This window comes from Condylostylus longicornis, unplaced genomic scaffold (genome assembly GCF_029603195.1).
Source record: "Condylostylus longicornis isolate FDR11 unplaced genomic scaffold, ASM2960319v2 ptg000017l, whole genome shotgun sequence".
NCBI lineage: Eukaryota > Metazoa > Arthropoda > Insecta > Diptera > Dolichopodidae > Condylostylus > Condylostylus longicornis.
The window spans coordinates 3,146,082-3,163,875 of record NW_026577986.1 but is presented as its reverse complement, the minus strand read 5'-3'; the positions used below and the strand labels follow the sequence as shown (position 1 = coordinate 3,163,875).

Below are 17,794 nucleotides of genomic sequence, written 5' to 3'. Positions count from 1 at the left end.
ACATACATAGATACAAATTTGGAATTAAATTAAATTTTATTAAAAACAATTTTTTTTTTCAAATTTTAGGACTATGCAATATGTCGACTAAAAGAATATGAAAAAGCCAAGAAGCAATTTAGTACAACACATTCCAATAAGAAAAATAAAATAAAGCATTAAATTTTGATTTTATATTAAAAAAACAAAACAACCACCAATATATAAAACAAAAATAATCACATAATTACTATTCAAGCAAACAAATTTTCGAAAAATTTGGTTTGGAAAGTATTTTGAAAATATTTTTCATAATTATGTGGGTTTTCAAAACGTGAAACCATACAAAATAGAAAATCATAATCAAAATTCAATGTATACACTTTTAAAATTCCCATAATATGTTACACTAAGCGTACATATTTCGTTGCATGGGACTCATATGGGACTTTTTTTAAAAGACCTTTTTTTTTGTATTAAATCTTATGAAGTGTGTAAACGGACAAAATGGAACAGAAAGAAACGGATGAAGATATTGAGAAAGTATTTCGATTTTTTTTTGTTTTAAGAAATTCGTTACTGTACTGAGCTGATCTTATTTTACGAAGTGAATTTATTATCTCATAATTTATAAGATTTAAAAATTATATTATATACATAAAATTAATTACAAAAATAACAAAAAAAAATAATAATAAATAATAAATTGTAATTATATTTAATATTTTAAATTAAAAAAAAAAAATCAAAAACGAAAAAAAAAAAAACATTTTTATTTACCTTGTTATCCTTACCACATGAAATTTAAAATTTAAACTTTTCAAAGTAATTGACAAAATAAGAATTTTGAAAACCAGTACTTATTGGTATTTAAGTAAATTAAGTTAAAAACAAATGTACACATAAAAATCATGAAATTTTTTTTCAAAATATAAAATTAATATGTAAATACGATTATTATTTGTGTTCTTTACGAAATCTACATTTGTATAGTTAAGTGTACTTAAGTGAATTGAAAAAACACTTATTCCTAGCGCAAATTTTTTGAAAGAATATTACTTAAATAGAGATATTTAAAGACAGGAATATCTATATAGTGCTGAATGTACGAATTTATTGAATACTAAATATAAATTATTATATAAATAAATATAGTGATAAATAAATATATTATATAACCACTTTTTTTTGTATTTAAAATTGTATCGCCACAAATTTTATTTGTTAATAAAGTATTTTTTATTAACTAATAATTAAAAAATAAAATATAATAGAATTCAGTTGAAGTTCTTCAATTTGAAGAGCTCATATTTAGCAAAATTTGCTATATAATTTAATTTAAATGAATGTGCATACCTACATTATACAATGTATTTAAAAAGAATTTTACTTTATTAAAAAATAAAAATTCATTTTAACAATATATTATTTGAGTTTAAATAAACACTTCAGTATTTGTACTGTATGTTTAATATTAGAATATATGCATTACAATTTTATGTAAGATAATTTGTGCTGTTTTTTGTTAAATGAAAATAAAATATATTAAAAATATTAATAATGTTCTAAATTTAATATCAATTTTTTTTTTTATTATAACACATAATATTAATATATACTTAATGTTTTGATAACCTAAACGAGGTAACATTATAAAATATAAAATAGTCAGTTGGACCAAAATTGTTTTATGTTGTACATATGTATGTACATATTATATATACTTATATAAAAACATAAATAACTTAACGTTTAACATTCAATTTTAAAAAGTTATAATATTTAAAAAAACTTAGATTTTAATGATTTATTCAATGCAATGTCAATATATAGACCATCTTTTTTTTGCAATACAACTTCTATTATTTATTATAACTCGAATTAATCAAAAACATTTAAAATTAAAACCGAAAAAATAAGGTTCTTTAAATTTTTTAAATTTAAGAGCAATTTTTTAAAATTTTAAGTTTTTTTTAGTTTTGTCTAGTTGGGAATTTGGTTACGTTTTGCTCCATTGTAAAGTAACAAACATTTTAAATCTGAAAATTTAATTAATCATTATAAAATTTTTTTATGAATGTAACAAAAACAAAATAAAATTTTCATTATACAATCATTAGCTATATTTATACGTAGTATAAATGTAATTAATATTCAACATAATAAAAATGAAGGAACTCTACTGTTAACGTTATTGCGGCTACAAAACTCCATAGCTAAATTTCAAAATTTTTTATATTAATAATATTCTATATAACTTGTAACTTATGTGCATATGTATACTTAAAAAATATATAAAATCTGGAAAAATTATATGTACTATTGTAACAAAAATGAATTTAAATTGCAATAGCTACTATTAGAATACTATAATCTTCCAAAACCAAAATATAAAATAAAAATTTACATGCCTATAATCAATTCATAGGTCTCACTGAATGCATCATTTGAAATTTTATTAAAAATTTAATTTCTTAATGTTTTTATAATTTTGATTTCTTAATATTTTTTTAAATAATGATAATTTAAATAACATTCACATTATCTAAATCAAAAAGTAAATTAGTTTTGCTAGGTATGCTTTCAGTGAAAAATGAATATATTTATTGCAACATTTGCATATACATAAAAGTATACATAAAAGTATAAATTCAAATTTATACTTGTTTTTATTTCAGAAACATTATTAAGTTATTTATTTAAGGTAGAATTTCTAACATTTAAAACAGAAATTTAAACAAGAAAAACTTTAGAAACAATTTTGTTATATTATGTACATTGCGAACATGTTCATTTAGTACTGATTACTGGTAATAGAACTAATGTAATATTAATAATGGTATTTATTTTAAGATTTTCCTAGTCATAGTTTGTATTTATGTATATTTCAACTCTTTTTTTTTAAATATTTGTACAAACTACAAAATGTGAAACGTTTGACTAAATATCATTCAAATAAGAATTAGTAATTTTATGATTATTGATTCTAAAATTAAATTAATATATTTAAATATTTTCCTTACAAAAATATAAAAAATTTTCCTGCATTATTTTAAAATTCTTAAAAACAACCATAGTACATATAAAGAATAAAATAAAAAAAATCAAAACTATAAGCAATTCAAATAAATTTTTAACACTATCAAAAATTGAATAATTTTAATGTTAGTTAATTTAGAAAAACTGAAAGAAAAAAATAACTTTTTAGCATTAAAATGAGACTAAATATTAATGAAAAAAAATTTATCTTATTGAAAATAAGTGAGAAAAAGCATTGCATGCAATAACAATATCAATAATTTGCTAATAAATATTTTATGAAAATAGATTTGTTTTTTCAATACACTTGAAATTAGATTTTTCTTATTAACATTTGATGCTGGATCCAGTATTGAAACGGCAAATCTGGATAGCTGATAAAATTTGAAATTAAGTATGTAAACAGATTTCTGAAAAAAATTCATAAGCATATTCAAGCCAGACGAAGACGAATCTGTAAATGCATAGTTATGCGTATTTTCCTACAATTTTTTGTATGCAAAATTTACAAAAATCTTGATCGAATTTATGTAACTACATTTTAGTCAGAATGTCCTTCTATTGATAAAAATAAGAGAAATCTACAATCGTCTAAAATGAACAAAATACGAAATCTAAAAAAAAATAAAGTAATTTTTTTTTAAAGAATGCTTTTATTTAAACGAAATAATGAAATTAAAGGTTATAAACATTCTTTTTAAAATATTTCTATTTGAACATTTCAATTAGGCATGATTTCAAACAATTTTTTTTTGTTTAACATACAATTTACCGATTAAGCGTCTCCACATTCCATTGGTTGCGGTTTAACTTCCACAATTTCATTAAACATGTATTCATCCTGATGTTCTTTAAGAATTTTACTTGAACGATTTTCATCTAAAAATAGTGAATAAACCTTTTTCACATCTTCCATAGTTACTTCAGTAGCTTTACGACGACGACAAACAAGATTAGCTGTAGTAATTAATTGAATAGCATATCTAAGACTAGTGTCAATAGCAATTCTAGTTAAAACTGTGAGTGCATCTGTATTCATTAAACAATCTTCTTCTTCACATCGTATTTTTAATATTTCTTTCATTTCCTTATCGGTATAGGGGATAGTTCTAATTATAATCATACGATCCAATAAATCAATTGGTATGCCGTGTGGGCTGCTATAATTTGTGCCACGAATTTTAGTTATACCGCGATTTGTAGCCATCACAACAACTGGAGCCATGTCACTTTCTAAAGCACGATTGAGAAATGAAAAACATTCTATATCTAACATATGAACCTCATCAATAAATAAAACTCCGGGATTTATTTCAGCTTTTCCTTCTTCACGCCACTCCATAACTTTATTATTAATTTGATCTCGAATTTCTTGCTTAATTTCTCCTGTATCACCAGAAAATAATGCAAGAAAACCATGAGTTCTGCTGTTAATTACATCAATTTCGTGAAGTGTTACTGTATGTACAACTTCCTTTCTTTTTTGTAATTCTCCTTCTGGACATTGAACAAAGCGAGTTTGAGCACCAGTTGCATCATAGTCTCTTGCTCTAGTAAAACTTCGTCCCAGTTTACTTACTTTACCAGATGCTTTATCAATAGTAATAACATCACCAGCTTGTATTTTTTCTTTCATGAAACATTCGATTATCTTATTTCCTAAGTCATAATTTGTTTCCATTTCCGTTGTTTTTAAAGTTACTTTCCCGATTTTCTGTCCCGTTCCAGTCACAGGTTTGTCTATTTGAATTTCTACAACTTCGCCTTCAATAATTTCAGTTTCTTCTTTAATACGAACTCCAATTGATTTCCGTAAAGCCTGTGACAAGGCTTCTGTTTTACTCATTTCTAATGAAAAAATTTCTGATCCAGACATACTTGTGAAAGGAGTTTCATTACCTAAAGCCTAGAAACACGACATAGTATTAAAAAAACTTTATGGAAATAATTTTTTTAACCTGAGCCATTCCAACAGCAATTGCTGTTTTACCAGTACTCGGTTCACCAGCAAGTAATATACATCTTCCAGCAATTTTGCCTTCTCGTACCATTTGAACAACAATACCAGCAGCGCGTCGAGCATCTTTTTGCCCAACCATACCTTGTGAAACAGCACGTGCTTCAAGGACATCATCAAGCCCTAAACCTCTAATATGTGAATGTGCACCTATTCGTTCGATTCGAGTGATATCTCTTACTTCAATTTTCTCAGTTTCCGTCATTATGATTTTTAGATGTAGAAAGCTCTAGAATAAATTATTATATGAAATAATATTAAATCGATCTAATTTGGATCCACAGTAACAAGACTGACATAATATTCGCACGTTACTATAGAAACTTCTTTTATCTAATTTAAAGAAATTAACCCGTAACTCACCTTAAATTTAATTCAAAATAGTTTATCAATTACTAAATATAAGAAGTTGGCAAAATTGTGGACTTCCCAAAAAACAAATGTTTTTTAGCAAGCAAAATTTTATAAAACAAATAAAATATGTAAGTAAAAAGCGGCTTCCTAGATTTGTCAATTTCAAATTGTCTCAAGATTAAATGACAGTCACGTTATGAAACTGGCAACACTTAACATTGTTGTCAAAATAGCAGAAATGGAATGGACAACTACGTTCACATATCTTGTATTGCAACAGCGATTATAACATCGCAATACGAAATTGACTAAAGAGAAATTTTTATGTACACTTTTTTAATATTTTTGAAATTTGTTTGTGGAGCTATTACACATTGAATAATTAGATACTTACATAATTTTCAATTTAAGGCTTTATACGTACATATATTATAGTGGTAATTAGATTTATTATTTCGTTTTATTTAAAAAAACTGACGAAACTGAAATTTACGATGATTTTTAAAACTTTTCATTTTTCTAAATGTTAAAAGTCTTTAGAACCTTAAAATTTTTGATCAATTCTTATATATAATTTTTAGCTCTGTGAGGCATAAAATGAACATAATACATTTCTAATCAAATTAATATTTGCAAATTGCAAATTACCCATTAAAGGTAACTTTTTTGCTTTTGAAAAAATATACAGAAAGAAAATACATAAAAAAGTATAAAACACGTTTTTTGAGATTTAATCTTGCAAAATTAGAAGAAAAGAAGATGTATTTTTAAAGACATAATTTAAATACATGTCCAATAAAATCTGTAATTTAATCTGAGTCTAATGAGAGTCGTATATGTAAGCAGTTCTGGACACTAGACTTTTTCTGGCGGTAAATATTACAAATTACTTAATTCTCATCGGATTTACTACCAAATTGAAAAGTAAAATGACGATAAACTATTTTTTGCGAGAGTTTGGACCAGCTGATTTTTATTTTGGTTATAGTTTTTGTATAAAAATTATTAAACTTTAACATTAAATCTATCAGAAAATGTTAGTATGACATGTAAACAGCCATCATCAATGTTTTTTGTAGATTTAATCTTAGATGAAATCATAGATTTAGTATCGTAATGTGTAACTGACGCTGAAGAGCTCATTCTTATGAGACTTAACACAAGAGTCATTGTATCGTCGCTTTTAAACCAAGCTAACAACAAATTCGAACAAATTTTTTTTGGAAGGTTCTTTGATTCGTCAATTTTAAGCTGAGATATTTTTTTTTTTTTGCTCACTATACCTACATTTGACACTTTTTTGACAGTATTTTTTAACAATATTGGTTTTCCATTAAAAGAAAATCAGTTCGAATATCATTTAAAGCTGTTCATTCATACCATTCTTTTATTACGTTATTTAATCAAGTTTTATACAAATTACAAAAGAAAATACTAACCACAATAAAATCTAACGAACAAACGTAATAATTTTTCGTTCAATGAACAAGCTTAAAAATTTTTCAAGTACTTTTTACATATTGTACTTTTTATTGTCATTTTGTCATTTCATTTGATAAGAATAAATAAGAAAATGGTATAAAAGAACCAAAACTTTATTTCTGATAAATTTTTTTATATGTAGACAAAAAATACAAGAATTGTTTTTAGTAAAGTGTAATATTTTGAACGCTCGACTTAGAAAATTTTCGGAGGAATTTATAATTTTAGTTTTTAATTATCAAACAAGTTAAAAAAAGAAAGAAGAAAAAAATGTTTACAACAGCCACGAAAAGAAGAATTTTAATTATAATTTTTATAGTAATAATTATTTGGCAAATATGTCGTCTAGTCGGTATTCCCTTGTCATGGCAATCGGTAAAACATATTTATAAATAAATTATAACATTCTTTCATTACATGCATATTTCTTTCGTAATAATAATTTTAAACCATGATCAAATTTTAACAAATAAATTTTTTTTGCAGGATGATATTATGGTGAGACCCTTTGGTGCTCCAGTTTTAGTTATGGTATTTTATGAATCTTTATGTCCAGATTCAAAAAATTTTATACTCAAACAATTAGTCCCTACCTACAGAAAAGCACCCGATCTCATTGAAATTCAATTTGTTCCATATGGAAAAGCAAAGGTAGGTACACCAGCATAATTTAAATAATTAATGCAAAAATTTTGCAACGTGTTTTTGTTATAAAACTACTAGTATCAAGCAGCTTTAATGTGTCGTTCATATAAATGTATGTTCATATAAGTACATTTTAACTTTAAAAAATAATTGATAAATTGCGATAAATCAAATTACTTATCTAATCAATTTCTTAAGTTTTAAAGATTTTTTTTGCTTCTTAATATTAATTTTATTTAAGTTACTCTAATATAATATAATTTAGACTGAAATTAATGCTGATGGTTCGCTCAAATTTGACTGCCAACATGGACAATTAGAGTGCCAAGGTAATATTTATCATGCATGTGCAATTGAAGCCATTGAAGATCCTAAAACAAAATTAGATGTTGTTGCTTGTATGATTCGAGACAATCGTTTGCCAAAAGAAGCAATGCAAAAAGTAAGTACCTATCTAATTTTAATAAAATTTTTACTTCCGATTTCTGCATTTCATTTTGAAGGTGAAATTTTTGCAATAAACAAAAAAACAAAGTAAAATGTTGTTTGTTTTCCGAAACTTTATGTTTTTTTTTTTATATATTTTTTTTAAATATTTAAATTATTAAAAGTTCATAGGTAAACTATTACTTAATTAAAGAAAATTTAATACAAGTTTTAAAAACATTGAAATTTAATATTCAATCATGATATTTTTTTTTTTAACTATGAACAAATTTTATTAATAATAATACCAGAATAGCTACTTAAAAAACTGTAGCTAGTTTTAAATTTTTAATTATAAATAGTTTTAAGTGCATAAAACATGTACCTAATTTGTATACATGTTTGCACAACAGAATTTTGTGAAAGTCAGCCAAAATCGTTTATTATTAACACGCGATACAGAATTGAATATTACTCAAGAAGAAAAAAATTGAAACACAATAAGTGCAGAAATATGAAAGAAATTTTGTGTACCAAGCTACGTTAAATTATGAATCATTAACAATTTGCTTTGAAGCATTTATTAAACATGTTTTGATCTTTGTTAAAACCAGTAATTAAAATAAGCCATATGTAATTCTTTGTTAATATGAATAAAAAATTTCAATGATTCATATTTTGCATTGCACTTGTGCATGCCAGATGAATTTTTCTTTATAAACTAGATGAATTATTTGATTGAGTAAATTTAATTTTTATTTTTAAATTTTAGTGTACAAGAGAGCATCATGTTGAAACAGCTGAACTTATACAAAAATGTTATGATAGTCCACACGGCTCTGAACTTTTGAAACTTCATGGTGAAGCAACACATGCATTAAAGCCACCTGTATCTTTTATTCCAACAGTTACATTAGATGGATCACAAGGTCGACAGGCTTCAATTTTAAAAGATTTATTTGGTGAAGTGTGTAAAGTTGCCGCAGGTAGAGGACCGTTACCAGAAATTTGTCTGTAGTATAAATATGAATAAATAAGACTTTGATAATTTTTACAAAAATAAGACAAAAACTTGGTGTTTTCGCACATCGGAAGGATATAGAATGAAATCCTATTTTTAGATTTATTAAAATTCTTATAGGAAACATAAATAGAATTATATTTTTTTTTCTTCTATATTCATTCGATAATAGAATTTATTAGATAAAATTTTTAGTATAATTATTATTTTTGGATGTGATTTTCATAAAATACAAGAGATAAATAATTATGTATCGAAACCAAATCAAAAAAATTAATCATTAAATATAATTAAAATTTAGGAAAGGTTTTATCTATTTAATTTTTAGTTATATTATTTTAGTTGTAAAGTATTTAGTTGCTAACAAACTTAATTAAAAATACAATATATATTAATTTATGATAAGCAATAAAATTTTGCAACGTTTAATACGTTCGCAAATGAAAATATATTAAAAAAACAAACGAAAATAACAGTTTAAATAATTAGGAAACTAAATGAACAAAGACAAAAAATATGCTAAAAAATTCAATTATTTAAAAAAACCATAAACAAATTTTAAATATTTAAATATAATTGTCAGAATATTGTAATTTTTAATTGAACAACTGATATTTTTGTTTTAAATGCATTTTTCTATTTTGAATGCATTGATTACATACCGTCTCTAATATAATAAAAGTACATATTTAAATTTTTTGAATTTCACACTTTTAAAATTGAAGCTAATGTGCACCCAGATAAATAAATAATAATTATTATTGCTTTTTTTTTTTACGAATCTGCACTTAATTTGAAAAAGAGAACATAAAATTTCTTTTTTAAATTTTTTGGACTTTCTTTAATGTGGAAACTAAAACTAAGATTGAATTTAAATATATAAATTGGAAAATAATGTAGAAATTTCTATAGTCGTGCAATATTAAATTAAACGTATTTTAAATATATTGAAAATACTTTTTTATACTTATACCTCATTGTTTTTAATTATCATTAATGTTATTGCTAAGTAATTAGAAGCAAATTTATGAACAAAAAACATGGTTTACGTGTGAAATTAATTTTATGAACAAATTCATTTGCTAATGCAAATATTCTATTCTTCCTACTGCGTTAAATGAAGAAATTCTTGTAGAACTCATGCATTGTAGTTTAGCAATTTGCTAAAATATTTTGTATGAGTTTTTTTTTTAAATTCTTTCCGTTTTTATGTATGGCATTGTTAAAATATAACTTATTACGTGATTTATTTTTATATTCTAGAAAATATTTTTTTTAAAGTTTTACACATTTTTTGCCAGTAGAATAAATTTTTACTATCCACCCTAAAAACAACTTTTTTAACCACAAAATATGCTTTAAAAAAGTTTAACTTCATTTTTTAAATGATTTGAAAACTTTAGAATAATTTTTTTTTCAATGTTTTTACAATGTGCTGCTAAATTTGATCATATTTAAATTAATATAATAAAACGTAGTCTAAATAATTATAGATCTCATTTTAATCATACATATATTGCCTAAAATCATAAATTCCAATTCTCAATTCATTATCACTGTAACAGTTAAGTAACAACTACTATGATGGCATTTGCACTGCCTGAAATAAAAGTACAAATTGGTTATGATTAGTAGTTAAAAAAAAAACAAAACAAAAAAACAAGTAACCCACTGACATAAATATGTAGATGTATGTATACTTTCATATAATATACAATATATTTGTAAATTTAATGTTTGGGATTGGAGTAAATCATTTATAGAGCATATATATATAAAATTTAAATTTGTTTCATTAGCAATAGATTTTAATCCCAAAATTTAAAGTGTTAAATGGTTGTAAACTAAATTAAGATGTAGAAAGAACAATTGAAGAGATTTTTTTTTTTTATTTTAAAAATATTAAGTACTATTAATTTATTCGTTTTTCATAGTTTTGTTATTATTTTCTTAATTTAAAATGTGTGCTATTTTATTTGGATCAAAATATAAAATATTAATGAGATTTATAGATTTAGTCAATAAAGATAAAAAAAAATAGTTAAGAATTTTTTTTAGAATTTAAAAAATAAAAATTTAAAAATAACATAAATTGCTTTTTTTAAAATTATAAAAAAATTATTAAAGCTAATGTACCTATGAGCATAAAATTAAAGCTTTTATGCATTAAAATTTTGAGGGCTATATGGTTCTAAAAATTTTGTTTTTTTTTTTCAGTTTTAAGACCAAATTAAAAAAGAGAATATGCTAAAATTAATTCAAATCAAAATAAACTAAATTTTTTTACCTATAATTAAATTAGGAATCCAGATGTAATGAAAGGGGGAATTACATTGCTTATTCGAAGATTTATTTTAGCATAATCGAATCAAATTTAAAATTTAGTTTCAGAATTCATCATTTTTGTCTATTTAACAAAAAAAAAATAAGAGCATAGCCAAGTATTTCCATATACTTTTAATGAATTAAGCTTAGATATAAAAAGCAATTTAATTTCATTTTGAGCTATTTACAAAAAAAAAAAGAAATTATGAATGTGTGTATGTAAAATTTAATATGAAAAAAGGTAGTCTATTTTATAAAATTTTCTTTGTTTTCTTTAAATTTTGTCAATCTATTCGATACAATCTATCTTTTAAAAAACCTAACATTTTTATATAAAAAAATTACAAAAAAAAAAACTCAATTATTTATACTTATAATTAAATTATCTTATAATCCAAAATATCAATATTGACAAAAAAAAAAATTAATTCAAACGAAATTATAAAGTAAATGATTTCTGAACGATTCAAAAAAAAAAACATATTTCTAAGCATTTACTTATTTTTAGACAAAGTGATGTTATACTAAATGTATGTCTTTATGATACAATTTTATTCTATTAATTATTAAGATAAATTATATTGTATAAATTAATAAGATAAGTAAAAGAAAAATATTGATTAAACTTTAAATATACATTCCAAAGAATTTATAATTAAATGTAGTTTTATTTGAATTTTTAAATTTAATTAAAATCAAATCAAACCTTTAATATTATAAAAATGCTAATAATATACTAAAATTTTGGAACTACATATTTTCACTTTTAAATTAATTTTGTTGTGTAAAATAAACACATAACAATTTCTTTTTTTTCAAAATTTGTATTTAAAGTAAACATTTTACAATGAATAGGTTTAAATAATCAACATACAGAAATGAGTTTGAACGTGAAAAATATAGTATTTTTATGTTTTTTTTTTTATAAAAACTTATGTACATTTGTTATTTACTTTGTATTTTGAGTATATTTTAATGAGTAAGTAACCGCATACAAAAGGGGGCCTTACATTTTATATAACATTTTGTTTTTATTATTTTAAAATGAGGAATTTCTAGATCTTGAAAAAAAATTTTTACAATTTTTATACGAAATGGGAAATTTATTAAGTATTTTTCAAATAACACCAACTAGATTACGAGTATCTAAGCAATTAAATTAGTTTTTAAAATTCTAAATGAAAAATTATTTCCCACACACTAATCATATCGATATTCAAAATTCATTTTGAAGTAACTATTATTTAAGCTGAGGTGATTTCATCATTAAAATTTCAGTTTTCCTCTCTGAGTATCTCAACTCCTATTACTGAGCCTTGAAATCCAATTTCTTTGAATGAACTTTTTAGGGCCTTATCTAAAAAACAATTTCAGAAGGCTTATTATGTAAAAATAATACGAAAGTCGCAAATTTACGTAAGTTGATTTGCGATTCGCAAGTGGCTTGCTACTCTGTAACAAAATCGCATTGTAAAAAATTTAAACTGGCAGCACACATTAAACTCGAACAAAGCTATAATACCTTGCCGGCGAATCGAAAGAAACAAAATGAAAAATCGAAATTATGCTAGAAAAATCTAACATAAATGTATAATAAGACCCGTTTTGTAGTTATAAGACTTAAAGAGTTTGCATAAATGCGTCGAAATTATATAGGTTTAAACAATTGTAAAACTTTTTGGGACATACATAGTTATATTTGCATTTGGGTTTTTTTTCTGGGAAAGTAGTAGACCAATGGTACTTTGTTTCATAATGTTCTTCAGAATTAAATTGCTACCTTAGTTGTATGATTTGTAAAAACTCTTTAAAAATTTTGCTGTTAATGAGAAAAAATTCTAACACAAATATTGTTTATAAATTCTTCTTTATTTCATTTTCATTTATATTACTTTTTTTTTTTTTTTATTTAGAAATCTATACACTTACATATACAATCTTTACAATATTACTTATTTTTTTTTTTTTATATTTTAATTATAGTTTACTTTTTTAATATTTTTTTTTAAATTCAATATTTTTAATTCAAAAATATTTTTTTTTTGTTTTTTTGATTAAAAGTTAAATTTTTATTTACAGGAATTTTATAATTAATTATATTATGTATGTATATATATATATATTTTCTGTGTAATCAGGATCTATATGAATTGAAGTAATTTCAAGGGAAATTAAAATAAAAATATAAAAAAAGAACGAGCAATTCTGAATATTGTGGTGTTTTGAAATTCTTATTTAATATTGAGCTTAATTTTCAGCCTTTTTAATATTTATTGTTTTTTATTTTTATATTTTGTTTTTAAATTTTTGGCAGTAAAATATAAGTTTTATTTTAATTTAAAAAAAAAATCTCATATATTTCTGTTTAGAGATTTTAGTCTTTTTTTGTTCTTTAAAAAGCTCAGAATTTTTAAAGTGCATTAATAAATAAAATGTAGGTTGTATATGGATTGGGATTGGTTCTAAAATTTAACTTGAATCTTTATTAAAAATTTGCATATTTAGGAAAAGGAATTGGCAATAGCGATAAACTGATGTTCAAAAAATCTATTGTGATTGTTTAATTTAAAAAAATTCATTTCGAAAGTTTTTAAATTAAGTTGTTGTTAAAGTAAAAGTAAAAAGTTGGTTGCTAAGAATAATTTTTTTTTTAAAAAAGGGATTTGAAATCCTTTAGATCCTGATTTTATTTTTTGAAAACTATTTTCATTTTATTAATTTGCAATTAATTATTTTAATGAATATTTAAAAAATTAATTTGTTTTCAATTATAAATAAATTTTTTTTTTCCATTTTAAATTAAAATTTTTGAAATAAAAGGAACTATAAAAATATAATTTATTAATTTATAATTGAGAAATATTTTTAAAAATAATTTTCTGCTTTTTTTTGGATTTTATAATATAAAAAATATTTTCTTTTTTGAAAATAATCTTTTTAATTAAAATTCATTAATAAAAATTAATAAAAAATTATAATTTAATTTTTGTTTTTAACCTGATTTTTTAAAATCATAGCGGTGAGTAGTAAATTAGAGAATAATTTCTAAAAAAAATATTTTGTGATTTGATCAAATTTTTCAGATTTTAATGAAATATTTTTTGTTAATTTAAAAAAAAAAAAAAATAATAATAAAATTTTTTTATTTAAAATATTTTTTTTTGATTTAAAAAAAAAAAAAATAATAATAAAATTTTTTTATTTAAAATATTTTTTTTTGATTTCCGTTCTTGTATTTTATTTTTGTCCTTTTATTTTATTTTTTTGATTTTCTCGAGAAAAATTTGAAAACTTTTAAGAGTTGTGTTTAAAATTTCAAACTTTTATTCCTTAATTTTATTTATCCATAATTTCCAATATTATTTACAAAATATACAGGTTGTTTTTTTTTTAATGTTTTCAATATTTTTACATGTTTTTTATTTTTTATTAGATACTAATTTTATTTCAAAGTATTTCATTTATGCATTTCAATTCAATATTTTTTCAATATTAAAAAAATTATAATATTTTGGAATAAACTTAAAATTTATTATTTAAATTATTTAAAAATTATAAAAAAATAATGTAGATGAAATTATTTTTACGATAATTTAATAATTTAATAAATTAATTAATTTATACGTCGACTGTATAATAATTGCAATTTAAATGAATTTATTGTGCAAGCAAATTATAGAATACTTAAATTATAAGTTATAATTGGAAGTTCTTAAGTATTCTTTTTTGAGAAAGTTGGTCTTTATTAAGCAAATTTTCTTGCTTAAGCTAATATAAGTCTTTATTAAGTTAATATGTTAAGCTTATTACAAGATTGATTCAATTAAACAGTAAGCTGATTAGAAATTAAATAAATTAGGTAATTTTAAATGGAATATAATTTTAAAATTTTCAAATACATAATTAAATGCAAAAAAACAGAAAATCCCAATTTTTTATTTCTGCACTGTCTGTATACCATTGTCCGTATAGTAGTTTGCTTTTGAGCAAATATATGAATTATTAAAATCAATTAATAAAAAAAAAAATAATGACCTAATGACTTAATGAAAGATTAAAAAGTTTATTTTGTAATTTAATTGATTATTAATTATACATATTATTTTTGAAATTTAATGCATACATAGAATATGTATAGAAAAAAAATACAACAAATACAAAAATTTTTAAATTTCAAATTTTTGTTCTTTATTTTAATTTGTTTAAGTACTAAGAAATGGTTTTTAGTACCATTGACAATAAGGATTAGTTTAATTAAGACGAGAAACAGAAATAATCACCCATATTCTGTTAGTCGTACCGCTTGAGGTGACGGGATATTATTGAAAATTAACTTGGTTTTTCAATATAAAATTTCGAGTTTCAGAATTGATTTTATTCAGAAAATTCCAAGATTTTTAAATAATAAACCATCATGTCAAGTGATGCGACTAACAGAATATTGATAAATGTTATAATAGAATATAATAAATTTTCTAATAATTAAAAAAAAAGAAAAAATTTTGGCACAATAAGAATAGTTAGATATAGATTAAATTCAGAAAAATTAGAAAAGTAAAAGTACATTTAAGCTGATCCTTATATTGTGGATAATTGATTCTATAAATTCTGTTGATCCAATTTCAAATATAGATGATAATAATAAAGTAATTACACCTAATAATTTTTTAAAATTAAAATATTATACAATTTGTATAGCAAAGTGGGCTGTACTAAATGTAATTTTAAAGAATTTAAATTTAAAATTCATTTTACTTTCATGGAAAAAATATGTGAAATTTCCTTATTAAAGATAATAATATTGAAGTTAATAATTTATATTTAATATTGATATTATTGTTGATTATAATAAAAATAATAAAAATATAATAAAAATAAATCTGAAATATAATAAAATACAGGAAATAAATAGAAGAAAAAAAAAAGAAAACATGTGGTGAATCACAAAATAAAACTCAAGTAAAATTTTAAAATATTCTTTTGTTTAAATATTTTCAAATAATTTTATTTACATTTTCATTCATAATACTATTTAAACAAAAAAATTCACTTTTTCTTTTAATTATAATATTATAATTTAACTTAATCTGTAATTTTTTATTATTTTTTTTGTTTTTATTTTAAAAATATAAAATTTTTTTAACTAATCTAACATTTTATCAAGCAAAATTAAAAAAAAAATAATAATCTTAAATTTAATGAAATCAATTTATAATTTTTTAATTTTTTCAATCCTAAAATATAAACATACAATCATAAGGTTTATTAATATTATGAAAATGAAAAAATTTTCAAATTATTTTTATACAGGATACAAAATTTTTGTAATAAAATATAAATTTTAATAGTTAAATTGTGAAATAATGGGCTTTATTATAAAAAAAATCCAATATAAATAATTTTTTTTACAATAAGATCCCTGATAGCTACGAAAAAAGAAAATAATACAAAAAACAGATAATTTTTCCAATTTATATTCATAAATTTTTATTGAAAATAAATTTGTACATGAACTTAGAGTAGGAATAATAACGAAAATAATAAACGATTCGAAAGTAAAATACCATAAATATCAGAAATAAATAAACAAAGTATCAAAAGTAAAATGGAATTAGATTATTCCCCGCAGAATTTTTAAAGAAAAAATTTTTAAGGTGAATTTATAGGCAATAAAATCATTGATATAAGTAAACAAAATCCTGAATTATTACAACAGAAGTTCTGAAAATTATCAATACTATTCATAAACATTGGCATTTTACTAAAAGAAGGAAAACAACGATAGGACAAATTATGAATTACACATTCATAATGCCACAACACAATTTTTGGATTTGATTATTTTTAAAAAATTAATTACTGCATTCAGTTTAATCATAAATTTCAGAATACAATTTAAAAATATGTAGTATATTATTGCATTATGAAACTTAAGGGAAGTTGAATCAAGAACTTTGTATTTTATCAAAAATAAATTTCATGTTTTAATTTTATTTCAATAATAAATATAAAAAACTAAAAACAAAATAGAAAAATTAATAAGAATTTTGAAATTACAATTTGAAAAAAAAAATAAAATGAAAAATTTTCTCAATAATAAAATTTTTAAATATTGTTTTACATAATTCTCTTATTTAAAATAATTTCAAAATTATTAATTATTAATTAGGATTTAATGACTTTTAATATGGAAATAAAAAAAAAATTTTAATATAATTTTTAATAAATTCCATAAATTGAAACTTATTATTTATTTATTTATTATTATTATTATTAAAACAAAAATAATAATAATTATTTGGCTGTATTTTTCTTATAAAATTAATAAATCAAAAAAAAAATTATTTTTAAAATTTTTTACTGCAATTATTTTTTCAAAATTTCCAATTTCCATTAAAATTTTCAGTAATTTTATAAAAAAAATTTTTGTTTTGACTGTAAATTTTATTAAAATAATTAATAGGCTATTGGATTTTATAAAATTGAGGTTATTAGAGCTGGAATAA

At 21.3% G+C, this 17,794-nt stretch overlaps 3 protein-coding genes across 5 annotated transcripts in view; 2 read left to right on the top strand and 1 right to left on the bottom strand.

Moving 5' to 3' along the window:
* The window catches only part of LOC129606047 (choline/ethanolamine kinase-like), a 33,434-nt gene extending 31,990 nt beyond the window's left edge, over positions 1–1,444 (top strand). For 2 of the 3 annotated variants that reach the window (XM_055516099.1, XM_055516098.1), the window contains exon 8: positions 70–1,444. In XM_055516099.1, coding sequence (XP_055372074.1) covers positions 70–162 — 93 coding nt within the window. In that variant the 3' untranslated portion in view covers positions 163–1,444. The remainder of the gene's footprint in view (positions 1–69) is intronic. The other variant, XM_055516100.1, reaches the window with a different exon arrangement.
* A 2,219-nt stretch (positions 1,445–3,663) lies between these two features.
* On the bottom strand, positions 3,664–5,548 carry LOC129606048 (ruvB-like helicase 2). The gene is made up of 3 exons (XM_055516102.1): positions 5,399–5,548; positions 4,977–5,264; positions 3,664–4,924 (listed from the first exon to the last, which is right to left on the bottom strand). Exons 2-3 carry the CDS (start codon positions 5,238–5,240, stop codon positions 3,794–3,796), a joined length of 1,395 nt encoding a protein of 464 aa, XP_055372077.1. The 5' UTR covers positions 5,241–5,264; positions 5,399–5,548; the 3' UTR covers positions 3,664–3,793.
* A 1,480-nt stretch (positions 5,549–7,028) lies between these two features.
* LOC129606049 (GILT-like protein 1) lies at positions 7,029–11,730 on the top strand. Its single transcript, XM_055516103.1, has 4 exons — positions 7,029–7,246; positions 7,358–7,522; positions 7,782–7,958; positions 8,715–11,730. Exons 1-4 carry the CDS (start codon positions 7,142–7,144, stop codon positions 8,958–8,960), a joined length of 693 nt encoding a protein of 230 aa, XP_055372078.1. The 5' UTR covers positions 7,029–7,141; the 3' UTR covers positions 8,961–11,730.
* Positions 11,731–17,794: the final 6,064 nt, after the last annotated feature.